General features: G+C 34.3%; 1 protein-coding gene across 1 annotated transcript in view; it reads right to left on the bottom strand.

Moving 5' to 3' along the window:
• Positions 1–27,290, bottom strand: part of LOC137634313 (Na(+)/H(+) exchanger beta-like) — a 222,094-nt gene that overhangs the window by 4,520 nt on the left and 190,284 nt on the right. Inside the window, 13 exon segments of the mRNA XM_068366675.1 lie at positions 2,863–3,024; positions 5,554–5,616; positions 5,732–5,821; positions 17,685–17,774; positions 18,179–18,266; positions 23,235–23,378; positions 23,829–23,958; positions 24,254–24,448; positions 24,655–24,725; positions 25,731–25,820; positions 25,975–26,177; positions 26,645–26,862; positions 27,075–27,176. Of these exon segments, the coding sequence (XP_068222776.1) occupies positions 2,863–3,024; positions 5,554–5,616; positions 5,732–5,821; positions 17,685–17,774; positions 18,179–18,266; positions 23,235–23,378; positions 23,829–23,958; positions 24,254–24,448; positions 24,655–24,725; positions 25,731–25,820; positions 25,975–26,177; positions 26,645–26,862; positions 27,075–27,176 (1,646 nt within the window).

The following is a 27,290-nucleotide window of genomic DNA, read 5'->3' as shown; positions in this document are numbered from 1 at the left end:
TGATTTTTTTTCAAAGAAAGATTTCCTGATAAATGAACAGAGGTAACAGCACTTTTATCATGAACTAACATTCCAGTCTTTCATTTGACTTTGATCCAATTTTCTATGTGCTTTTTTCACTAAACTTTTAAAAAAGCCATATACAAATCTTGGAGAGGACAATTTGAAATGCTAACCTTGCAAAAAAAAATAGGACACTTTAACCATTTTTTTTTTCAGTTTTATCCAAATAAATCCTCAAAGCCCTTATGGGACATATGAAACAATTTCTTGAGGTGTTACCAACATATTTGTCAAAGGCAGGAATGTGGAACTATTGAGGCAAGTATTTTGTCTTGAAAACAATTTTAGCCCTAAAAGCAAAGCAAGTAAAAGAGACCAAACCATTTTTTTCTCACAAAACTCCTCATTACAAGAAAGAGCCTGCAGTTCACAAATATATTTACCTGATTCTAAAGCTAAACTACTACTTTTCTTTTGACCTTATTAGTCTCACTGTATAGCAGAGTTGATGGCTTGAACTTTCTCCATCTATTTCTATTCCGTGCATCTTCTTCCTCCAGTCCCATTCAATCCATATTCCTCCTAACTAAATCCATCCATCTGATCTGCCAATGTCCCACACTCCTACTTCCCAATACTATTACGTTCTTAGGTCTATTAATTGGTTACATCTCCTAGCTTCTTATTATATGGCCATAGTATCTCGGAGAAGCTTCCATAATCTTATCTTTTATATTACATATACCATTCATTCTTATATATTGACCCTCCCTCCTTTCCAGTAGTGATATTTCAGCAATCCATCTCACCATCTATATCTTGGTCCTTTCCAACAATCCTTTCTCTTTCCTCTTAAGTGCACAAGTTTTGGGACTAATAACAGTCATATAGATCTTCATTTTGAGTCTTAAAGGCATTTTCCTGTCTAAAATAACACCAGTTATTTCTCTCCCCTTTCTCCAGGCTTCTCTCACTCACTGTCTCAATGTTTTCTCAATACCTCCCTCCTCTGTTATTATTAATCCAAAGCAGTTAAATATTGTTCAGTCTTAGCACTGTACCATCTTCCTATTGAAGATTTACATCTTTATGTACTTCTCTACTATTAATCATTAGCTTTCCAATATTCACCTTTAATTCTTTTCTTTCTAGAGTACCTTTCCCTGCAAAATCCCTTTCTGGCAGTTCTCCTGTGTTTGCTATAATGACTAGATCATCAGCAAACACCAGTTCTCACAATGTTAAACAAAAGAATTATAACCTTGAAAGCTTTAAAAGAAAGATATATTAGGCTAACCAGATATTCGTGTGTGCGCATTCAGTACATGTAGCGTATTTCATGCACATTTGAGGAAAGGGACTCTCCACTGGTCAGTAAGTAACATTGAAATATGATGATTATGTCCTTATGATCCTTAAGGGTGAGGAAAATTACTGCTAAAAGCTTATAACTATACACACTAAAGTCTATTCAATTAATCTCTACAAAAAACTTTGAATCTGGAAAGTTACTTTTTTGGAAGATGTAAAACTTCCAAATAAAAAATCACAATTGAAAGTTTCTTCTATACATTGATAATATAAAAATATTAAAATATCAAAATTACCTCTATCATATTTCTTGTATATAAAATCATCTCTCAAGTACTTATTAAATAAAAGAAATTTATTGAGAAACAATAAAGTATACAGAGTTTGAAGTAAAGTGCCCAAAATAACATTGCCTTCATGGAGCCGGTTCATGCTCTTTAAGATTAACAAAATATCCGTCCGAGTTTAGAGTCCTACACAATTTCTCTGAGTTTGTGGATGAACTGGCTCCTGTACTTGGCCACATTCTTTGTCTAATCATCAGTTCCAATACAGGTACTTATCCATATCTGCTTACCACCAGGTTTTTGGTAGTGTTCCTCAAGGTTTTATCATCTCTCATACTGTACTTGAAAACAGGCATTAATTACCATTCCTAGTCAATCTCTTTTCCTATTCATTAATTGCTTTTCCCAGCTCACCTCTTCTATTCGTACTACTGACAATTCAACCTTCCACATTCACCTTTGACCATTCAATCTTGAATTGACCTTTTTTTCAGTCAGGAACTTGCTTAAATGGGATCCTGAAGCTTGGTTACCATCAATATCACTTACACTGTTTCCATGTATTCCTATTTTCATTGTACTGTAATAAATTTCTTTAATGTTTTTTGATGCCTGATTAATTGTCCTATTTCTAACTCGTATAATAATTTTGGTGATCAGGTTACCGGAAACTTATTATAGGATCGCATAATTTTGATAACAAAATTTGTCGATAAATTACTTATGTTAGCTATTTTTCAATGTCAGTTAATGAAGGTTTGCTAGATTTTTAGCTAAAAGGAATATTGCTCTGATATTGAGTGTGACTCATTCATTTCTTTCTCTTTGACATGAAAAACCAGATAAATTAATTTGATCACTGAACTCAATCTTCACTTCATCCTATTTCTATCTATTGCAAAATTGATTTTCCATTTATCAGCTAATATTCCACTTGCCTTGAGAGAAGAACATTCTTTTTTCTCTTACTAGACAGCTTTATTATAAACATTAGATTACATGACTAAATACTTTTACTTAATCTCTACTGCAAAGTTCTGGAATTTCTTTATAATTCTGTTCTCCACACTATAACCGGCAAGAAGCAACCCTGTCACATTGTTCTTAAAATCTAACCTCTTTCCTTCTATTTGCTTTTTTCATTGGAGGAAAGGACAGACATAAGAAAAAAACATATGCCAGTAAACATTCACAATACTTACAAAATTATTTAACGAAGTTCTCAGGTACAGAAATAATAATAAAAACAAAAGAACCTTACCTAAGAAGGTATTTGAAGGAGAATAGTAACCCACATATTCTTTATTAGAAGCCCAAGCTGGGAATTCTGACTGACGTAAGGGTCTGTCACATATTTCCTCATCCTCTGGTCGTTTCCAGGGAAGAAGAATCTCTGCCATAGTCGGTGTAGTATTATTGAAATCTGTAAAAGTAAAATAAATGTATAGCAATGCACTTCTACTGTATATACAGTACTAAAGTCTATAGTAAATACAGTATAGCATAGTAACTTATAGCATTTGGTCACTATACAGTAGTGCACTAAACAACAAATAATAATGGAAACTGACTTAAATACTCGTACACAAAAACTGATTAAAAAACTAAGCCAAAACAAAACATTACACAATTTTTCTCAACTAATTTATTGTACAGGGTATATTTTCCTATCATTATTATCACTACTAGGACAGCTACATCCCTAGTTGGAAAAGCAGGTTTTAAGCTTAAGGCCTCCAACAAAGAAAACAGCCCATTGTAGAGAAGAGAGGACATAGATAAATATATGCGAAATAATAAAAAATACTATGTATAATATATAAAGATCAGTACCAATGTTAAAATGGATCAGTCATGTATAAACTATGAAATGAGACTTCCAAGTCAATCTGTTCAAGAGAGAATCATTTGAAACATATTTGAGCTTCTGAAGTTCGTCCAATTAAACTGTCTGATTAGGAAAATCATTCCACAATCTAGTCACAGCTGGAATAAACCTTCTCTAATACTGTGTAGTGTTGAACCTTATGACGAGGCAAGGCTTTTAGAATTAAATGCATACCAAAACTTACATACAGGATGGTACAGTTTGGAAGGAATTTAGTAGACAACAAGTTTTGGTCAAAAAAATTAAGATGGGAGTCCACAGCTGAAGTCCAAATAGGAGAATACTCAAAATATGTTAGCATGAAAGAATTACATTTCCTCAAGATAGATTGATTACCAAACATCTTAAAAAGACTTTCTCAACATGCCAATTTTTTTTTTGTAATTGCAGAAGAAACAGACAAGATGCATTTCTTAAAAAAAAAATTTTGTAATCAAGAACCCACCAAGAATTTTAAATGAGTTTTATATAAAGGTGTTAAGTTCCAATATCACCTGAAATTAATACTAGTCTGAACGTCAGCTGAGCAAGCCCAACCCTCAGTCTGGTGATCAACAGCAGCAGTAACTTCTACAGTAAACAGCTTAAACCTACAGGTTGAAGTGGGACTCATTCTGCTTTCTTTGTGAATGCAAGGCTAGCTCATTATAATTGTACAAGCCAGTTAAAGACACCATGTCAGTGCAAAGATCTTGGACGTTAACGATCCACTGTCCTCGACCTACTTACAATCATACTTTTAGTTTTATTTAAAGTTTAACTTTCATCCCCTATTCATTTGCATTGTGCACCAATTTTTGCTAGATTTCCATTATTGGATTCAGAAAACAGAAATCTATATTCAGGAGATAGAATCAATGCAAAAAGAGCAGCATCATCTACATATACAACAAGCTAGTTTTCTTGCCCAAACCACGAGTAATGGGGCAAGAACACCACCTTAAGGACTAACAGATATTGCATTCCTATGGTCACTGTACTACTCATCAACAACTACTCTGTAATATATTGATCAAAAATTAAATTAGGAAAAGACCTCCAACTCCCATACATTCAAGTTTGAAAACAAAGGCCTCATGATTAATATGGTCAAAATCTTCATTATCATCATCATCATCTCCTCCTACGCCTATTGACGCAAAGGGCCTCGTTTAGATTTCGCCAGTCAAAAGCAGAACTAAAATCAAGGCCAATTATAAGAACTTCATGACCACAATTAAGGGATTTCTGTTCAACATTGGAAATTATATGAATGGCATCACATGTTCCAAGGCCTTTGTGAAAGCCAAAATGTAAATTAGGGAACAGACGATTACCTTCAGCATACCGCTGAGATACTACCGCTACAATTATTGGGTCTTTTGACTGGCCAGACAGTACTACATTGGATCCATCTCTCTGGTTACGGCTCATTTCATATTTGCCTACATATACACAGAATAGTCTGCCTTTTCTTTATACAGTACATTCTCCTCTTTCCTCATACACTTGATAACACTGAAATTACCAAACAATTCTTCTCTCAAGAGGTTAACTTCTGCAATGTAATTGTTCAGTGGCTACTTTCCTCTTGATAAGAGTAAAAGAGAGACTTTAACTGTGGTAAGCAGGTCTTCAAGGAGAAGGACACTTCAAAATCAAACCTTTGTTCTCTAGTCTTGGGTAGTGCCACAGCCTCTGTACGATGGTCTTCCACAGTCTTGGGTTGGAGATCTTGCTTGAGGGTACAATCAGGCACGCTATTCTATCTTGTTTCTCTTCATCTTGTTATTTTAAAGTTTTTATCCTCTGGTTATTTTCAAGTTTTTATAGTTTATATATCAAAGATTTATTTTAATATTATTATTGTTTTTAAACTTCTTGTAGGGTTGCAGCTTAGCAGGTAATAATAATAATGATAATAATAATAATAATAATAATAACAACAATAATAATAATAAAAATAGTAACATCATGGACTGTACTGTGCTGTCTGGTAAAAAAAATGTAGTAAACTTTAAAAACTATTTCTGTATACTGAAGACATGCTCTTTTTAATTTACAAGTAAAAACACATTATCTTACCTCCATCCTCAACAGCTAAACTAAGTTGACGCTGAACTTTTCTAGCAGAGGTTGGTACATCCTCTGAAAATATATGATAAAACAATTAACATCCACGAAAAAAGAGTACTACAGTACAAAATAATAATGATAAAAAGATGAATGATTCCACATAATGAATGAAAAAGAAACAACATACCATTCATATATCTCTTCCATGGAAGAGCAGTCTCTGCAGCTGTTGGTCCTTTCTTTGATTTCCTATTGTCTGGCTTCTCTGCTGTTGAATCTGTAAGTCATTTATAAAACAGTTATATAACAACTAAGAAAAAATACAAATCTGGAAGATGATTTGCACTTTTCCTAGAATGCGAACCAAAGTAAATTATATGATTATCTCTTTTAGCCGAGGCTGGAATGGTCATAGAAGCTTAGCGAGAAGTTCTCAACCAGCAGTAGCTGGTAACTGGAAACACACCCACTAATCTGAATGCTCGTATATCGGTTTCCCTTTCGACCACAGTATAAGTAAGAGGAGTTGGTTTGCAGCAGGATTTATTTTAGATAACTTGGTTTGTATTCAAGGAAAACCATCTTCCAGATTTGTAATTTATTTCTACAAAGATAAAAACCCTCATCCTCAATATGGAGACACTCCTCTTAGGTGGGAGGTGTCCATGAACAGGAAAGGTCAGCTTCATAATCACATTCGTGAGCATCAGAAGGATGAAATAGCCTGGCATTTGGGATGAAAGGTTAAAAGAGCACAATTCAAGAGTATGGGTTGCCCGTGACTATACTTGAAGAAATTTCCAGAGCCAAGTATCTTAACAAGTGAGGAAATACCAGTTCAGCAGGTATCATAATGTTAAAAAGTCCCCAGACACAGGTTCTACTACCTGTCTTTCCTCCCATGTTGAAAGGGAAGAGAGGGGGGGGGAGCCACATTCCTTTGACAAATTACAGTCTTACAGAGAATGTTCCTTGGGGTCCAAATAGTAAGAAATGACGCTAGTCTTTAAAAAAAAAGAAAAAGGGAGATAAAAAAGAGAAGACTACACATAAACTGCCATAATCCTTAGGAAAGATGCCGATCCATCCAACAAAAACTTGGATGACCAGCCCTAACACATGCCTGATAAATAATTCCCCAGATGAATGGGAAATGCACTGAGCTAGAAGAGCAAAAGCAGTCTGGAGCAGAGCTCCTGATTCCATGAGTATGCACTTTGGGGAATGAGAAAGTGCCTTCATCAACTAACTTTTATACACCTTACACCATCATTTGGCCATGGGATTTTCTAAAAAGATTAGTTTTAAATTTTGTTCAAAGACTCAATAATGATTTTTCCCACTTGTCCATCTATCCCCACATCCCAGACAAAATTGTCATTTAGGTGAATGCATAATCATTCCTTTAACATGCTGAATACCTGGAGAATCTATGGGGTGTTCAGTGGAATTGCCACAATGAGGTTCCTGCTGTCCATCAATCACTTCCTAACAAAGTGGAGCCAGGAATGATAAGGAACTGATAGGTGGTGCCTATGGCCTTTTCAACTGCCACTGGAGGGCTGGCCAGTCAACCATCCCTATCTACAGGTAGTTCTCTTTCATATTCATCTACTATAGGTATTGGAGGGCTAGAAAAGAGGTATGATAAAAATAATACATTATTTGAATCTCTTCATATTTTAAGACTTGGCAGGCTCAATTTAATAGTTGTTCCCATAATTTTTAGCTCGGTAAATCTGAGGTCATATGATAGAGGGGGGCTACAAAGGATAGTAGCCTGGCTTACTGAAGTGAATATCTTTACTAATTGTGTTGTGAGTCTATCTTAGTTTGGTAGTCAATATAGGAAAGGGATGTGAGATTTACTGCTGCCCCTTCTCAGAAGCAAGCTTTATAATGATTTTTTTTTTTTAAATATTTCTATTACAAATGATTCGAATTAAACTAAGAGGCATCCGGTTGGATATGATAATCCTACTAACCCGAAATGGGGTCACAAGTGTTGTTGGGTGCACTGTTATTGTTTTGGTGATTGGGGCAGAGCTTGGGACCCTGAAAAATTTTCCACTTGCTTGGAGAGGATCAATTTTGCTCATAATTCGGATCCTAAGGTGGACCACCTAAGAGCCAAGGCCGTTTCCCTCCTTTCTATTTGGGTGAAAGAATCTTCTAAGATTGCAGGGCCTGCTGAGTTACAGAGATTTCATTAGACTTGATATCCCAATTTGAGCAACTAAGGGTTTCAGAAATGTAGTCCTAGTGGACCAGGTCTCTACCCATGTTGTTTATAATGGACCTGAGGATGATCTAGATTCTACAAAGGAGAGTGTCTTACTGCTCAGTTCCTCGGAGGAGCCCTTGGGTTTATTTATTTATAATTCTGTACATATTGTACATATCATTTTTGTTATAATTCTTGTTAGTCTAGTTTTTTAAGTATGATGTCTTTTATTTCTATTGATTCTTATGCTGTCTGGAGACATTGAGCGAAATCTGGGACCAGTACGTCCTAGATTTCGTCAATGTTGTCTTCTATATTGCAATATTCGTGGTCTTCATGCAAATATCCAAGACCCTACAGTTGCGTCCAGACAGCATGATATTCTTTAGTGCTCAGAAACTTTGGTTTCTAATATGAGGCACTCATCTGAGCTTCTTATAACTGGTTTTAAGAAGCCAATAATGTTGAAACGTGATGCCATCCCTAGGGCCAGGGGAATGGCGGTGTATATTAGGACCGAGTACCCTGCTTCTCATAAGTCCTGCTATCAATGTGGATGTCATGAGATTCAGGTAATAAAAGTTTGTGGCAGGAATAACAACTTTTATTTGTGTTCCATCTACCGGAATCCAGAAATGGATGATTCTATCTTCGATTGTCTTCTTACCATTATGGCTAAGATACAAGAAAATGATAGACAGGCTTCTTTTGTCTTTATTGGTGATTTTAATGCTCACCATAGGGAGTGGTTAACTTCTATCTCTCCTACCGATCGCCATGGCTTAAGAGCTTTAGACTTTGCTTCTGAATCAGGCTGTGAGCAAATCATACATGAAGCTACTCACAGGTCTGGTAATTGCTTGGACCTCGTATACACTGACTCCCCTGGCGTTATAACTGGTAAGGTTGGTTCTCCAGTTGGGACATCTGATCATGCCTTGATTTCATTTGTAGTGAAGACTGAGCAACCTGTCCCTGATATATCATACGCTTGTAAAATCTATATGAAATCCCAAGCAGACTGGAATGGGATTTTGCATGATCTTTTGTGCTTGAATTGGTCACAATTATATACTGTAGTAGTGTAGATCCTGTTGTCCCTTTGAATGAGAATCTAGTCAACATAATTGAAAGGCGTATCCCTTCTCGTGTGTTAAGGTACCGAGTGAAGGACAAACCGTGGTTCAATGATGATTGTAGACGTGCTTATTTGGAGAAGCAGATCAGATTTGACCTGGAACAACTATACTCAGCTTCGAGCTTTTGCTCAGAGAGTTTATAGCCCAACTGAAAAGGAGTACAATTTAACCATAAAAGAAACCCTTTCTGGTACAACTCAGGAACATAAATGGTGGTCTACCCTTAAATCTGCACTCTTTGGTGTAGATGCAACAGTTCCTCCTTTACTTAAAACAGATGGCTCAGTCACTCACTGTTAAAAGAAAAGGCAACCCTGTTGGCTGATGTTTTTTACAGTAAACAGAGTAATGAAAAACTTGAACTTCCTCATTCCTGTTTTCCTGAGGCTAAACTAACTAGTTTAGCTTTTCGATCTCGTGAGATTAAAGCTCTATTGATGGACCTTGATGCTTATGGAGGCGTAGGCCCAAATGGCATTTTTCCTTTGTTTTTTATAAAGACAGCAGATTTCTTAGCTCCAAAGTTATCTGTTATTTTGCGCAAGTTAGCAAGAAGAGGAGCTTGTTGGAGAATTGGTAATGTTACTCCTCTATGTAAATGTGTTTGTGGTAGCTCAAGCCCCACTGATTAGTGCCCAATTTCCACAACTCCCATATTATCTAAAGTTTTTGAACGTCTTCTGGCAAAACGTCTTAATAGGTTTGCTGAAGGTAATCATCTATTCCCTAGTTTGCAATTTGGTTTTCATAAAGGCCTTGGAGCATGTGATGCCCTTCTTACAATCTCCAATGCTGTACAGAAATCCCTTGATTGTGGTCAGGAAGTTCATATGATTGGCCTTGATTTTAGTGCTGCCTTTGACCGTGTTAATCATGAGGCCCTTGTTTTCAAACTCAAACAGTTGCTAGTGGGTGGGTTGTTTCTTAGCATTATTATTGATTTTTTAAGTAATAGATCTCAAAGAGTTGTTGTTGATGGGCACCATAGTGAGTATAGGAATGTGATATCCAGTGTTCCACAGGGTATTGTTCTTGGCCCATTACTTTTCATACTATATACACATGACATGTGGTTAGGCCTAGAAAACAAGCCTGTTGCATATGCAGATGATGCTATTCTCTTTGCATCAATTCCATTCCCTGAATGTAGATCTGGGGTTGGTGAATCCCTTAATAGAGATTTAGCTAAAATTAGTGCATGGGGCAAATCATGGGGTATGAAGTTGAATACTAATAAAACTCAAAGTATGATTGTAAGTACGTCAAGGACGGTGGCTCCTAAACATCCGGATCTCAGTATTGATAATGTTTCTTTAAATTTGTATGACTTTTAAAATTTTAGGTGTGATTCTCGATAGCAAATTTACTTTTGAGAAACACATTAGTTCTGTGTCTTCTTCAATTGCACAAAAAATTGGCTTATTGAGGAAGTCTACAAGATTTTCGGTGATCAATCTATTCTGAAGAAGTGTTTTAATTCTTTCATTCTTCCTTGTTTTGAGTATTGTTCTCCTGTCTGGTGTTCAGCTGCTGATTCTCATCTTAATTTGTTGACAGAAACTTACGGTCTATTAAATTTCTTATTCCTGATTTAGATATTAATCTTTGGCACTGTCGTTCAATTAGTTCATTATGCATGTTGCATAAGATTTTTCATAACTCTGACCAGCCTTTACATTCAGATCTCCCTGGACAATTCTATCCTGTTCGTAATACTAGGCAGGCAGTTAATTCTAATAGCCAGGCCTTCTCCATCATGAGGCTCAATACTACACAGTATTCTAGAAGGTTTATTCCAGCTGTTACCAAGTTGTGGAATGATCTTCCTAATGGGGTAGTTGAATCTGTAGAACTTCAAAAGTTCAAAGTTGGAGCAAATCTTTTTATGTTGAACAGGGTGACACGAGTCTTTTTATAGTTTATATATGACGTATCTGTTTTTGACGTTGTTAATAGTTTATATAGGACATATCTGTTTTGACGTCACTGATTTTAGAATGATTTATTGTTAATTTATTCTCATCATTTATTTATTTCCTTATTTCCTTTCCTCACTGGGCTATTTTTCCCTATTGGAGACTTTGGGCTTATAGCATCTTGCTTTTCCAACTAGGGTTGTAGCTTGGCTAGTAATAATAATAATAATAATCAGAAAAGTATCACCCACCCCCCAGGACCTCTCGATGACCACTTCACAGCCCAAGTCGAATCTATTTCAGGGTTCCACTGAGCAGGTTACCAGTCTGCCTGGATTTTGTACGCTTACTTTCTCTATGGATGCCTCGCTGATAGCTCGAATAGTAGAGGTATCTATCCATTTCTTCTATGGTCAGCCCACTCTAGGTGCAGGCCCATCCAGGTACTGTTGACCTGCATTCTACTTCCTTCCTGTTGCAGCTTGAGGATCAGTCTGTGGCTGGGCCTTTGGGTTACCAGCTTCCAAAGAAGGCTCCTATGGGAGCTCTTCCTTCCGGTCCTTAGGATTCAGCCATTGCTGGGCCTTCGGGTTACTAGCTTCCAGGGGAAGCTCTAGGGTGAACTCTTTCTTCCATTCCTGTAGACTTGGCTGTGGCTGGACCTTCGGATTATCAGCTTCCAAAGAATGCTCCAATGGGGCCTCTTCCTCCTAGTTCTAGGGATTTGACAGTGGCTAGGCTTTTGGGTTCTCAAGCTTCCAAAGAAGAGTCCAATGGGAGGTTCTCCTTCCATTCCAAGTAATGTATGCTCGGTAATGGGGGGATTCGGTAGAGTGGGCTTCTGCCATGGAAGTCGAGGAGGGGGACTTAGTAGGTAAACCTTGGTGATCCTGTGATGGATGCCTATTCTGGCCTGAGTCAAATATTTTTTGCATAAATGTATGCATTTGCCATTTTAATGACTTTGAATTTGAAAACCTGGTGGGATTTCCAGACTCAAGGAGGAGATTCAAAGACCCATCTCTTAGGGCATGTCCCCAGATAATGGTAAGAGGGGTTATTTTGATGCCATATAAGGCTGCTTTCAACACCTTAGCAGAAGCAGTATCAGACACAGGAGGTTTTTTTCCTGACCACAATTTACGAGGCTTCAGCAGTCAGAATGACGGTGCTTGGCCAGAAAACTCCCTTTGTGGCTAAAATGGCAAAATTAGCATTTGAGTTGATGAGGGAGGTGCTGCTTAAAGGTGATTTTACCTTGCCCAAAGAGTGTAGCCCTTTTTTTAGGAGTACAGTATACCCTACTGTAGAGTTTGAAGGCTTCACAGAACTAAAAGGACTTCATGAAGTCTTCCTTCCTATGAGGTGGGATGTTCAGGTTAGGACCTATTTCCCTTTAGTCCCAGATCACCTTTGGACTGTGGGATCAAAGTGCCTAATAGACCTTATTCAACTTAGTCTTTGCCGTGGTGTCCTTGGAAGTGGGGGATACAGATGGATCCCAGATGGCCATTTCAGCAATAATCAGGTTATTGTTCAAGTCCATCTACGAACCCTTGCAGATATTTTACCATTGAAGGTTTGTTATGATGTAGATACTCCGACAATAGTTGAGAGGATGGTTCCTTTCTAGGACACTGTGCATGACATCACTTACAGCAGATGATTTTCAGCTACTGAGGTGCTGTGGCAAGATCAAGACGGCCTGATCTTGTGGCTCTTCCCTATATACACCGTGTTTTTGCTTTGTACGTTGACACACTGAATCAAGAGCAGAGGAAACAATGTTTCTTCGATAATCATGTCGTATTGGATTCCCTGTTCTAGACTTTTACAGGAAAGTTTTTGGAGACCACACAGCAAGCATTATAGTTATTATTTGTAGAGTGCTTATCCGTGAGCTAAAGGATTTCTAGGATAGCCATTGGAAAGTGAACATATAATACATCCTCACTTAGTGACAGCCAAAAGACAACTGATTGGTGAATGCTCAGATGAGGGGGAGTGTCTCCTTTACTTACCAGCATCTTGCTCCCATAGATGCTATGGCCTTTCCAGCTTTTTTCCAAAAGAGATATTATATAAATTATGAGGGTTTGAATCACAGTAGGAACAAGTTCACAAGATGACAGGATACAGAATATACATTACCTGAAACAGTCGCAAATTTGTATTATCAATAATGCTGTAAAGAAGATCCTAACAAATAGATTATTGAATTAATCTTCTGATAAAAAACTTTGGTAAAAAAATGAACATAAGTATAAACATTCTTATAAAGGAATCCTAATATGGGGATAAGAGAGTAATAACTTGCTCTTGCAGAATGCATGCTCTTTGTACAAAAGTTAATGAACTCTATCAGTAAAGTTGGGTGAACATATTTAATAGACTTATTGTGATGACTTGCAAGGACACTAAAGGCTATTACAATATCATCATTATTCAATGGTTAACCACTGAATAATGAAACGACTGATCTTGAATAGACATGATGAATATTTACAAAAAACGTTCTTAAAAGTAGTAGATTCACCTACTATGTATCTGGACTGATAGCATGACCAGGGGGTCTAAAAATAATCTTCACCACTAGTAGCAAGACCACACTTCGAAAATACATGACAAATGCTTATTGTAGCTTAGAAATTTATTTTTGAAAGAAAGTTATGCAATATCAAAGCATACAGATTCCCACAAAATGAAACAAGCAGAGAAAATGCTGGGCTAAATACTGATGCATGCATTGGAAAAGAACTAAATTAAATCTATGTGATGATTTATATAATATCATACAAAGACTAATCATGGATGGGGAATCTAAGGACTATTTTTATAGCATTGTCAACTGCATACCAGTCAAAATGTCTTTTTGTCTTTATGCTGAATTATGAAAAGACATAAAACAGTTTTCTTGCAATTCATATAATTTATACTAGTAGTACTATATATGTAACCAAACTTTATGATTCTCATATTTCACTAGACACAATGCTAAAAATAACACCTGATTTGAATAGATGTGCAAAATAATGCACTTTCATTATATACACTACTGTAGTATTGTATCTACATCTATCAAGTGAAAGACCATAAAAAATAAATACCAGTAATTATGCTAGCACTATTCTAAGATACCATACAGTGCAAAACTTCATATATAATTAGATAAAATTAAGTCAAATATCTAATGTGGAAATAAGAGGATTTCAGAATCAAATATTAGAAAGTAGCAGCTTCAAAATCACTCAAGAACATAGCGAGTGATAAGTTGAGTTTCATCTAAGGGAACATGAGAAAAATTTGGAGATCAATTGATACCCATGTAACCTGAAGCTTTTGTTCATGTTTTTAGGTATAAAACTAAAGAAATCCGCATTATTTTTTCACAAATATAGCCAAAGCATAATACCTACAAAAGAAAACAACAGGACAGTAAGGAATTTAACCTGAAGGGTATTATAATAAGTAATTTCCATCCCAACTACAGACAAATTTAGTTATATTTCTATTTACTGCAATAAAGGATAAAATAAATTGTGATTGAATACTAACAATAGGTCAGCAACAATGTCATCCAGAATTCCTCTTTATATATGTATTTTGTTCTTGGGAACAGGTAATATATTTCTACTGTTAAAATGTGAGTAATGAAACATGAAAGGATCTACTGAATAGACTAAGAAAAGTACAACCTCAAAACTTTTGTAATACTGTACATACTGTACTGTACTTTAAACTCAAACATTGCACATAGAATGAAAGATCCCTCATTGGAGAAATAAGTTCCTTCATGGAAGAAATATCTGGAACCTAATATACCTATCAACCAATTTTTTTTTATAGATCTTCAAAGAAAAGTAACAATGACAAACAAAGAAAGCCATTTGTTATATCAGCAAGAAACCTTGTACGATATATCTAACAGATCAACTGCACACCTTACAAAAATACCACTGTAGTCTCTTATGAAAAAGATCGAAAAAAAAAATCTTGATTACTGATACAGTTTTCAATTACAAGCTGCAATATGCAAGTCATGAGTTTGAAAAATTAAGAAAGTAACAAGTTTTTTGTACCCCATATTCTTTTACCACAACATGAGCAACACTTAAATAAAGTCAAAATTTCTAAATATCATTAAGAATTTAGTATACTGTACACTGTTCAAAAGCTACCAAGTTGGTGCACTAGATCACAAACTCATGTTAGGCAGAACTTATTGAACCCACATGTGATGTCATCTTGAGTTGTCAATATTATTTTTTAAAATGTAGAGCAAAGATACACTGTAACAAACAGGTGGAGTAATTGCCTCTCAATTTACTGGTTAACAAGTACACGAGAGAAGAAACCCCAGATGCACACTAGTGAAATAAAAGAAAATTTCAGCTTTCCTTGAGGTCTAAATTCCAGAAAAGTTGAACACACCTGGGACTAGCTATTAAATGTCATGAAACAAGAGAACCAGGTCAATGATGAGTCAAGGGAGTTTGATGAAAATCAATGAACATAGGTGTTCAAAATGTTCTAAGGATGGAAGTATATTAAAGAAGCCTGATGAAGATTTTAAAGTTCCCTACAAAAGGGTCCAACCTTTGAAGAAAACTATTAAAGATTTAAAAAATAGTCAAAGGAATAAAACATCTTTTTTTGAAAGATTTAAAATGTAGGTAAGGCACAAATAGATATGACATTAAAAGGATATAGTAGTTTAAGTACTTTGTTTTATTATAGTCAGAAGTTTAGAAGCTTCTTCCTTGACATCTTTGTGGATCCCATGATAGGATGTCATGGACAAAATCTTTACTTTTAAATTCGGATCTAATAACAAAAATCTTTTTTCATCAGTTTGGTCTTGTCTAAAAGCTCCCCCTACAGGCACTGAGAGAATTTCTTCTCAAATTGTATACAGTACCTCTATAGTGTACAGTATACACACAGATGACCACAAACAAAATTGGAAAAAAATAAGAGGAAAGTTCTAAAAGGTTTATACAAACCATTTATATTTTACTCATATCAAAATACATGATATGATGTTTGCAAAATCTTGAAATTATTGTTAAAAATCCAGTGTCTATATTGTACAATACTGTATATCTACAGAAAATTAATATCCAATAATGTAAAATTGCAAAGTGCAAAGTTACACAGACCAAATTTTCATTTTGAGACATGTTGTACAGCAATGTGCAGAATATAGAAATCCCCTTTTAATGACATTTGTGGACTATTAAAAAGCCTTTGATAGTGTGCACCGGCCAATTTTGTGGAGAGTCCTGCGTTATTATGGAATTCCTCTTAAATATGTAAATTTGATTAAGTTTGTTCATGAGCATAGCAAGTGCAAAGTTAATGTTAATGGAGTCTTATCAAATGAATTTCCAGTGAACAACAGAGTACTCCAAGAGAATTTGTTGTCACCTATGTTGTTTATTCTCCTCATGGATTTTGTAAATCGTAGAACAGTCAGAGATGGTGGAGGATTGGACTGGATTGGTGATAGCAATTTAGCAGACCTAAAGTATGCTGATGATGCTGTCCTTGTTAGCAGAGCACCATAGGATTTCCAATGCTTTCTTACCAGAATGCATGAAATATCACATGAGGTTGGGCTGAAGATAAATAGAAGAAAGACAGAGATGATGAGAATGGAGTATGCAATGGAAGGAGAAAGGATTAATGAGGTAGAATCATGTAAGTATTTAGGATCTATGATCTCCAATACAGGGCCTTTAGAATTAGAGTTTAGTGAAAGATTAAAAAGACCAAATCAGACAATGGTTAGGTCAAGTAAACTTTGGAAATCAAATTGCCTGAAATTACTGTACATATAAAAATCAGACTATATATCAGTTTAGTGAGATCGGTATTACTCTATGGACATGAGTCATGGTATGAAAATGAAACTATCTCCAATAGATTTAGTAGATTTGAGTACAAAGCCCTCAGAAGGATATTAGGAGTTAAATGGCAGGACAGGATTAGAAATGAAACTGTAGGAGAGATTACTCAAGTGACATATGTGGATGAGATCATGATGAGGGGTAGATTTAGATTGTTTGGGCATGCTCTTCGCACTCCCCAAGAGAGATTAGTTCACCAAACGTTCACCTGGGCTCCACAAGGCCCTAGAATAGTTGGAAGACCCAGGCCTACATGGCTGAGAACTATGAAGTGCGAAGTAGATGATGAATGGAGAAGTATTGAATTAAAAGCTCAAGATAGAGACGACTGACAAAATCTAACCGAGGCCCTTCGTGTCAACAGGGGTAGGAGGAGATGATGAATGCAAAATCATACCTTGGTCAATTACTTTTATAGACTTTTCTCTACTTATAGCAAAAAGTAGAGTACAGTATAGCATTTGGCACATGCAAAATCTAAGAATGGTAATAAAGTTAATGTCGAAATTATACAAACTTTTGACTGATAGAAATGGTTTAGTACGTGTATACAGTACTATTTGGAGTGGCTAAACATGTACTATAAACAGATGTTCCAAATATAGTTTCCACTGAAAAAAACAGGCAACAATTATATATACAGTAAAAGGTTTTGTCATCAATTTCTCAGTAAATGAACCTGGTAAAGAATTTTAGAATGCCAAATCACAAAATGCAAAAGTAAAAGGAAGAATTCGTTCCAGAACTACAAGGGCACAAATATACTATACAGTATACTATGATATCAAAAATGCATTATCACAAATTACAAAGGTGTAACTACTTCAGCCAGTCTATAAAATTGATAACTGATAAAGTAAAGATTTCTAGAAGCACATTTGGGAAACCAAAGTTAAACTACAAACATCCTTCTCTTCTTCAAAAGAATTGGGAAAAACTCCTGCTGCCTTACCTGTATTGTTACTATACTGATAGCCTGGTGCGAAGTCATATTCGTCAGGTTCAAATGCTGGGTTGTCACGAAGCACTTCCTCCATGTAGTCTAAGGACAAGGTTGACATTTATACAAACACCATGCAAAACCAATGTTAGCAAATAAACTAAATAATCACATAATAGTTTTAGAATGTGAAAGATATTCATTGCAATTTCAGAATTGTTGATATCAAAGGTTAAAATATTCCTCACAGCTGTGCAGTGGTGCATTTGTGATTAACTGTGAGTGTTGCACTAATAATCAAAATTTTGTTATGGTACAAACACATTTATTGAAATTCTCTATTTTTGGCAAACTAAGAGCAAATAAAAAATAAAAGCTTTAATCTTCATGATTCTGCTCATGCATATATATAGCAAAATAAAAGATAAATAAAAATACTACACTATTAAAACCACAATATTGTACATGCAAATGTTTTTTAAGTACTGTACAAAATTGTTCCTTACCATTTTTCAGTTTTATGGCAGTTCCATTCTTCTGGTACTCTAGATGTGGAGAAGCCAGCATTTTGTCTCCCTTCACATTATTCTCAGTCTGGAAATTACCAAACTACCATAAGAATAATGAATTAGGTTTATAATTCCCAACTTTCATGATTCACCTTCCATCTACCCATCATTACCCAATTACTTTTAGAATATTAATTGCTATACAGTATAGGAAAAACCACTTGAAGATGCAAAAGAAATTTCCAAAAAGAAGAATAATAAAATAAACTTGTATTTACAGTCAAACAAAAGAACACCATTTAGAGTAGTTTAGAAGATTAAATAAATAAAAAATGAAGGGAAAAATAAAGTTATCAGAGAATATAACTTTGTTAAAATATTTCAATATTGCATTAAAAATATTTTATTAATAGCCCAACCACCAATTGAATGTATAAAAAAACAGCAGATTTCCACCTTGACCACATGCACTTCAAACATCCAATCAATCAATAATGTGTTAATCATAATACATTTAGTTAGTACAAATACCTATGCAACTTAATTTCATGCCATACATTCTTTCATATAGTGTGATACAATATGGGAAGTACTCCAAAATTACCATCATCTTTCACAAACATATTCATGCCAGTACTTATTTAGCCCAAAATGTTGCCATATGTACCATTTTGCTACACAAACTATCCAGTTAGTAAAATACTTCATTATAGACCTCAACCATGCAAGCAAAGGTAAGTACAATAGTATGTATGCCAAAAATATTCTGCTTGTTATCCCAAGCATTTCTTTATGCCTGTTAAGATACAGTAATGTACCTGAAATGATCTTTAACTAATAATATAGATTCTCTTTAGATTAATGTATCATACCCAACACATTCAATGACAGTTTACAAAAGGTAAAGGAAATACTGTACATGCTTAACAGTTTATCCTTCAGATAGAAAATTATATGTGAGCATAAGTATGAGACTTTTGTTGCATACTGATTACACTAAACAAAGTTATGTTTACATGTTGAAAAAAGTCTTGATGAAAGAGAAGAGGAGCTGGTGACATAGAAAAGTCAAGAAACAAACGAGGTACACATCTTCTTAGACACGAGGAACACCATGCAAGTCTAAATCAAGAAATCATAAGCTCATTAAAAAAAGGGCTCTTGGTCGTAAAAGTGTAGTTAATATTGTACAGTAATTGGGTAGCAATGTGTGCTACTGCTAATGATACACAACACATAAATTCTAAAGCAGTTTTAGTAGGTCAAATACATGACTAAGCCAACTTTGTGGTTTTGTTATGGCACTTGTTCAAACTTCCCAAGTGCCATCGAGATCAAATTTTCTGCTTGCATATTATGCAGTTACCTTGTTGTAGGCCTCCAATGCCAGTACATCTATAAACTGTACGATCTCAGAGAACTCCTTATGAGACAGATACTCTCCTCTAATGCCACCATCAGCACGGCCCTAGATTATCAGTTAATATTAGAGCTGGGCTAAATTAACAATTCAAGCCAATGGAAATAAAGAATGAACCATTATGTTCAGATTGAAAGAAAGCATTAACAATCATTACCTAAAAAGTGAAATGGAATTGGAGACTATTACAGGACAATAAATACAATGAGATTATACCTTATTCTCCTGTAACATGAAATATTTTACGGCGTTCAAATATTCCACACAATGGAATGGTTTGGTTTTCAGGTTTTATCTTTTTCACAGCACACAAAAAGAATGGAGATTTATTGCAAGAAATCAGAGAAAAGTCTTAGGTATAATGCTTCATTATAAAAAAATATAAACTTTATAGTATAATTTAAAACAGCTAAGCCACCTGGAATGGTTGCCTTTTAAAGACAGTTTTTTTACCTAGGCACTGATGCCAAGTCATATCTATTGATGTTTGAGAATACATAGAAATTACTTAATTACAAGTTGCCTGAAAGAAATAATACTGTACTGCTAATAATATCAAACCTTCACAGGCAATTTTAGTAGCAACCACAGAAAAATTGTAGCTATAGCAAGCAAGCAAGAAGTAAATTTTTAAGTGTTATGTATTAAATGAAAAAAGAATCAAATTTGCTTCTGTCTTTCCCCTACTTATGACTAGCTTGGGATTATAATGAACATTATCAATGAGTATTGAGTATGAATTTTAACTTTAAAACAAATCAGCCCTACACAAAATTTAAAAAATCATCCTACTAATACCTTATGTTGTTACTGTACTACAAAGCTCAATATTTCAAGTGACATGTCTAATAAAAGTAATGTCAGAAAGCAGGTAAACGACAAAGGTGGGAGACTTGTAATATTCCCTCATGGCAGTTTTAAAAATGATTGAATATACAGTAGGCATAAAACAATTCTAGAGCCCCCAAAAAGAATGTGAATGTATTTTCATTTACTAAATCTTCCTTATACTCAAAAAAATTAATATACTGTAGTTAACGTAAAAGTATTATACTATAAGCTACTCAATATTTTAAAAGGGGACCATTTTCATTCCCTTGCAGGGGTGCCCTTTTAACTCGGAAAAGTTTCCTACTAGCGGATTGGTTGGAAGTATTTTGTCTGCATAGCATCATTGTTTTTAAATGATTACCAAGTAATGTGAATAGAAACTTATTTACTAACCTAAACTTCTCCCTCAGATATATGTTTTGTTAAATAAATAATGTTAACAAATAAAGATATTATAAAATATTGTGATACGCCTAAATCTAATAACACCACCTGCCGAAGTCAACGATAAGAGCTTGTTTTCAGATGTATGCTGCACAATTTTGTAATTTTCACATATTTTAACACAAATTGTGATTAATTACACTAAGCATAAGGAAAAACCATGTTATTATAAACTTTAATAGAATACAAGAATCTACTAAAAACATGGAATGAATTAGAACGGGCACTCGGTAGAGCGCATACCTATGCCTGTATCATGAGGTACAGTATATCATAAGATTGGAAATTGAACTATGCACATTTCGACACTAGTTAAATGCAAATCAGATAAAAATTTGCCACGACATGGCAAAAAGACTTTTTTACCTTTTCGTGACCTTGGCCTTCACTTTTGACCCAATCACTCCCAAATTCTAATCAAATCGTCCTTGGATCATGCCTAATCATCCCACCAAATTTCATGAGATTCGATCTAATAGTTTTTGAGTTATGTAAATCACAAACACAGACAGACAAACATACGCCTATCGAAAATTAACCTTCGCACCTAAGTTGGCGAAGGTAATAAAACTTACAGGGAGGTAAAAAGAGCAGCCTACTGTCAAATACCGAAGTAGGGATGGAGGGGTATCACGGTTGTAACTCGGCAGTTAAATTACGAATTGCTTTAATAGTGATTTTTAAGCAATTTATGCAATACACTACAGCATTCTCAAACAGAAAATAGTCTTATTAATAGAATCTAAACCTTTATGAAAAAAATAGCAAACCCTTTCCATACGAACTTACAACACAGGCCTATGAAGAGAGCTAAGACCATGACAGTGATGAGGAGGAGTGTGAGGCATCAGCAGATCAGATGGATGGATGTGGTGAGGAGGGATATGGATAGGGTGAGACTGGGAAAAGCAGATGCAAGGAATAGACACAGATGGAAAAAGTTGACTAGAGCAGCCAACCCTGCTATACCATGTGACTAATATAGTCGAAAGAAGTCTTAGATTGAGCATCAATCATATCATAATGTAACAACCATTCACAAATTATGTGTTTGACTTAAAAGTATCAAAACTAACTGCACCTCAATCAGGATACATGCATGAAACTGTACTGTACACCTTCGAGAAAGCTCGAAATGGTGTTGTCAGACATGGCATATGGTTTTCTTTGTGTTAAAAATATTTCCTCTGTATGTATGATACTATTTACACATTGTGTTTACTTTCTAATTTTATAAACAAAATTTTATTTAGTTTTTTTTAGCCATTTTTCATTGTCACTGTGCCAGGCAGACACCAACATAAGGTCCTGTGAAAGGGAGTAAAGTAGACTATTTGTATTTCATATCCATACTTGAGCAATTTCAAGACAGAAATGACAAGTAAATACAACATAGAGGAATACTACTTGGAAATATTTCCATACTATTAGAGACTTTAATGATACTTTGTCAGGAAATCCCTCAAGTTCTGAAATTTTCTTTAATGTTTGCTGGCCTGTTTCAAAATTTAACTACTGTATTGTGCTACAGACTAACAAAGACTATTCTACAATGCTACGTACCGAGTTCACATTTATAATGAGGTATAAGTTCATATATATAATTCCTATAATCTTATCCCTCACCTGGTAACCAAACATGTAAAAAACCATAACATTTCTTATCTTCCTTGCCTATAATGTCTATATAGTGACCTCCAATACAGTAATGTTTGCTTTCATATCATCGTACAAATATGATTGAAAATTATAAATGTACTGGAGGTAAATGTCTGTCCTTGATAATGATGCAAAAGCAGAGACAAAATAATAAAAATGTCAGTAATTCACTTTTAAAAAACCTGGTTTGTGAATTATTAGAACCATTTACTCAATTTCAGCCTACATGTGCGACTGTATTTCATAAATGTGTATGAAACAACCAAAGAGAGAGCAGCTAGAATGGGAATTTTTGTTGTGTTACCCATTCAAAATTAAGAAACTAGAGATATATATGCATAAAACAAAACTGATAAATTACCAAATTCAGTTTTGTTACAAAACTGAATAAGTGAGGTGCACGAATAAGTGAGGTGCACATCAATTCATTTGGTATGCCTTTGTTAAACATAGGACAGGATCAGGGACAAAGGATTGTTACATATTCCAAAATAGGAATGTCATATATTGAATGAAGTAGAAAATAATAAGAGGACAAGTTAATAATAGCTACACAGTTTAAACAATATCCAATTTTCCAAGTGAAACCATTTACTGAAAGTACCAGCACTTTATAAAGCTAGAGCCCAATTTACAGAAAACTAGAATCTTATTGAATGGTCAAAATATCAATAAAAGATCATACGTAATCCAACTTACTGGTTTTCTTGCTTTTCTATTCCTAATATTGATGTTGCGGACATACTGGCGTGTGTGAAGATACATGTTATGATGATTGATATCATTTTGTGTTTGTACATCATCATCTCTGACAGCATGCCTTTTATAAGTGCTTGCACGATGCTAGAAAGGAAAAATGTAGTTGACAGTACCAAGATAACTCAGTATGCTACAAAAAGTTTTTCATTGGAAATTTACTTTAAACAACAAACCATAAACTGTATTACCATTGCATAAATGAAATTAAACAATTATAATGATATAAATTAGATGACACGATTCATTTATTCTTATTACATCATTAACTCAAAGAATATTAAGTAACACTCTTAAATCACTACAGCTCGTTTAAAACTTTCTTGTTTAGATAACCAGTAGTTATATTCAGCAAACATTAATTCCCTGGCAATGACTAGATTTTGTGGGCAATGAAAATCTACAGTATAAGTATGGTAGTTCACAAAGTTTTATTCTAAACAATTGCTGAATTTCTGGTAACAAATTAACATGATTAATTAATAAGAAACTGTGATCAAATTAAATACATAAACTTTTTTTTTTTTTTTTACTTACCCGTTTCATGGGTTTACATTCATCAGACAGTAAATGATGGTATTTGGCATCATTAATGTCCCTTGCCGTAGGATTGTACTCAAACTCTCCAACATCAATATTAAATTCTCCTCCAGCCTCTTGCTTTTTCCTTTTTAATGAAAAAAAAAAAGTGATAAAGTTCATCCCAATTTCTAATGAAAAACATTAGTTCATCAAAATCCTAAAATATTTCATTGATGAAAATTAAGAAAATTTGTCTTGATCCCCAATAATAGGCTTAGACAATGAATACTGATATCTGATCAAAGTAATCCTGATGCACGACGTTTTCTTTACAGTGAAACACTTGCCTTTTTATACATCCTACATAAGAATACTTATGAAATCTCCATCTACAAGTAAAATTACTCATAAAATGCATTTACCCAAAACTAAATACTTACGGAATTCGTGACATTGCATTGCGAAGCAAAGCTGTGAAAGATTCAATTTGGCTGGGTGATCCACCATTATTGGCAGCATAATTCATGGCTTCTTGCATCTTAATCTGTCCTAAAGTCTCTAAAATCTTGGGTTCAATAACATTATTTTCACGAACAAGGAAAGGAGTCAAGTAACTGTTGTTGAATCTCTTGAACCTTTGGGAAATAAAAGTTAAGACTTACAGAAAGAACAAAAGATATTCTTAACATCATTCATCCTTATTTTACATATTACAAAAATCAATATTAAAAAATCACCAAAGTAAATAAAAACTGTAAAATAAAATGGTAATAAAATACATATTCTCAGCATAGTATATTATTACAGAATATACTGCAATAGCAAAGAAAATTTATCTTACTTGTCTCTAATGTGGAAGTTTCCATGCCGTCCTACAACATCTTCAATTCCAGCCATTAAGTAATCCATGACCTAAAAGATAATGAAACTTTGGTCTAGCACTAAAAAATTTGAAATAAAAGATATATTGTATATTGTCTATCTTATAACATGTACCTGTACTTTCAAGGGATCAATACAATCATTTAAAAGTACTGTAATGTAAACAAAAATTTTACTTAGAAAAGAATATTTACATTTTGAGGTTCATTACACATAAAAATTTTACATTATACAACAAAATAATATTACTGGTAATAATAATAATAATAATAATAATAATAATAATAATAATAATAATAATAATAATAATAATAATAATAAGAGCAATCAAAGATTTCAAACCTACACCAACAAATATTGCCAACATTTAACTTAAGTCTATGGACAACGCCTCCCACTTTTCATATGCGGACTGTACAGTACAGTAGATGGTAAAAAGTGCAATGTTGATCCAGAATCATGATCTTGATCAGTATTACTTCCAAAAATTTCATGGATTCCACTGATGCATATTTACCCATTATTAAAATTTGGTGAAAATCCAATGTATCAATTTGTTCTGATATAATTTTTAAAATTGTGAAAAATGCAAATCCGAAACTAGAATCTAGATCCGATACGATACCAGATCATCTCCAATAGTTAATGGAGTCGTCCATGGCCTAAGATCTATCTTTGGTGGATATTTCATCAAAATCCGTCTATTTGTCTTGACGTAATCTATAAAACTGTCAAAAATGCAAATCCGGGATCCGAATTATCTCCAAAATTTAATGGGGTCGTCCATGACCTACGATCTATCTGTGGTGAAATTTTTGTTAAAATCTGCGAGTAGTGTTGATGTAATCGTGTGCACAGACACCCAGCACAGACAAATAAATAAATAAAAAGACTCATAAATATAACCTGCTTGTCAGAGGTAATAATAACAATAATAATAATAATAATATGATAATAATAATATAATCATTAATAATAATAAATAATAATAATAATAATAATAATAATAATAATAATAATAAAAGAAATACTAACTCTTTCATGGAGACGTTCATTCATGGTCAGTGTACGTTTCTCAGCCTTCTTTACTCCCAACATCTGAACAAGAGGTTTGATAGTGATACCCTGTTGAAAAAATAAACAATTAAGTTGTGCTCAGAAGCAAACACAGAATTGGCAAGAAATAAATATCTTCAATAATTTTCTAATACACGAACTTCTGTTTAGCTTATTAAAGACCTTCAGATACTATAAAAAAAGAAGAGATGCAGATTCTAACCTGTACGAATACAGTGAAGTACACCATGGCTATGGTAGCTGTCATGAACATCTTCTGGTATGGGAAGTGATCAGGATTGATGGTGATCACTAATGCAAAAGCAATAGCTCCTCTCAAACCACCGTAGGACATCACAAATTTATCAACAAACTCAATCTTCTTCACACGGACACGATTGCACACAGCACTCAATATTAACACACCTTCAGGGGGAAAAATATAACTTTAGTCTTGGAAATATCTTGACACATCTTGCATATCCTTATACTTAGCATTAAATCATGTCCTATTTACTGGTCACAAAAACTTCTATTTAGAATTATATAATATACTTAGTCAAGTCATAAAATATGTACAGTAACAAACAAAAGAATAGGCTTAACATCTAAACTAATCATGTAATCCCAAAGCCATTGTTTTACTTCAAGACCTGTCAGCTACAGACAAGGAAGAAGAGAGAGAGAGAGAGAGAGAGAGAGAGAGAGAGAGAGAGAGAGAGAGAGAGAGAGAGAGAGAGAGAGAGAGAGTGGATATGTTGTGGAGTGAGTTATTGTACATCAATGGCTATGATAGTAAAAGAAAATGGGAGTACATGTACAAGGGCAAAATGTATTCAATTCCCAATATATTAAAGTTCCCATACAACTTCTACTTTGGGAAATCTACTTACCAAGAATTCTATAGACGCTACAGAATATAATTGTGAAAATGACGAACCATGTGTTCCACTCATGGTCACTAGCAATTGTAGCAACACCAAGAAACATGAAAATTACAGTTTCTGAAGAAGACGACAACATTTTCATGGCATACTTGATGGTGGTGTGTGATTTGCTTGAAATATTTTGTTCCACGTAATTTTTCATAGTTATACCGCAAAAAGTAATTCTGCAATAGAAATTTAATTAAATTACATCACTGTATATCCTACATATTCAAAATTACTAAGAGTATATTCAAACAAACAAATAAATATGTTAAGGATTTAGCGATTGCAATTTCAAAATAGACAATATTTTTTGATAATTTTTAACAGCTTAATAATGTGATTTGAAGAGTGTTCAAGTGATAACAGAAAACAGTGGTGTTTGGGTACTTACGCCAAAATACCGGAGAGATGGAATATTTCAGCATTGAGGTAGGCTAAATATGCCATAACAAATACAAAAATTGGCTCAATGACACGAACATGATAGGTCCACCTGAGTAATTAAACAAATGTATTTAAAAACAGGAATTTATAATCACAATCACCAGATTGGTGTATTTCCTAAGTTATATAAAAATCTTTAATAACATGTAGGCTGATCTGACAA

Source organism: Palaemon carinicauda, chromosome 44 (assembly GCF_036898095.1).
Source record: "Palaemon carinicauda isolate YSFRI2023 chromosome 44, ASM3689809v2, whole genome shotgun sequence".
Lineage (NCBI taxonomy): Eukaryota > Metazoa > Arthropoda > Malacostraca > Decapoda > Palaemonidae > Palaemon > Palaemon carinicauda.
This window is presented reverse-complemented; position numbering and strand designations above follow the sequence as displayed.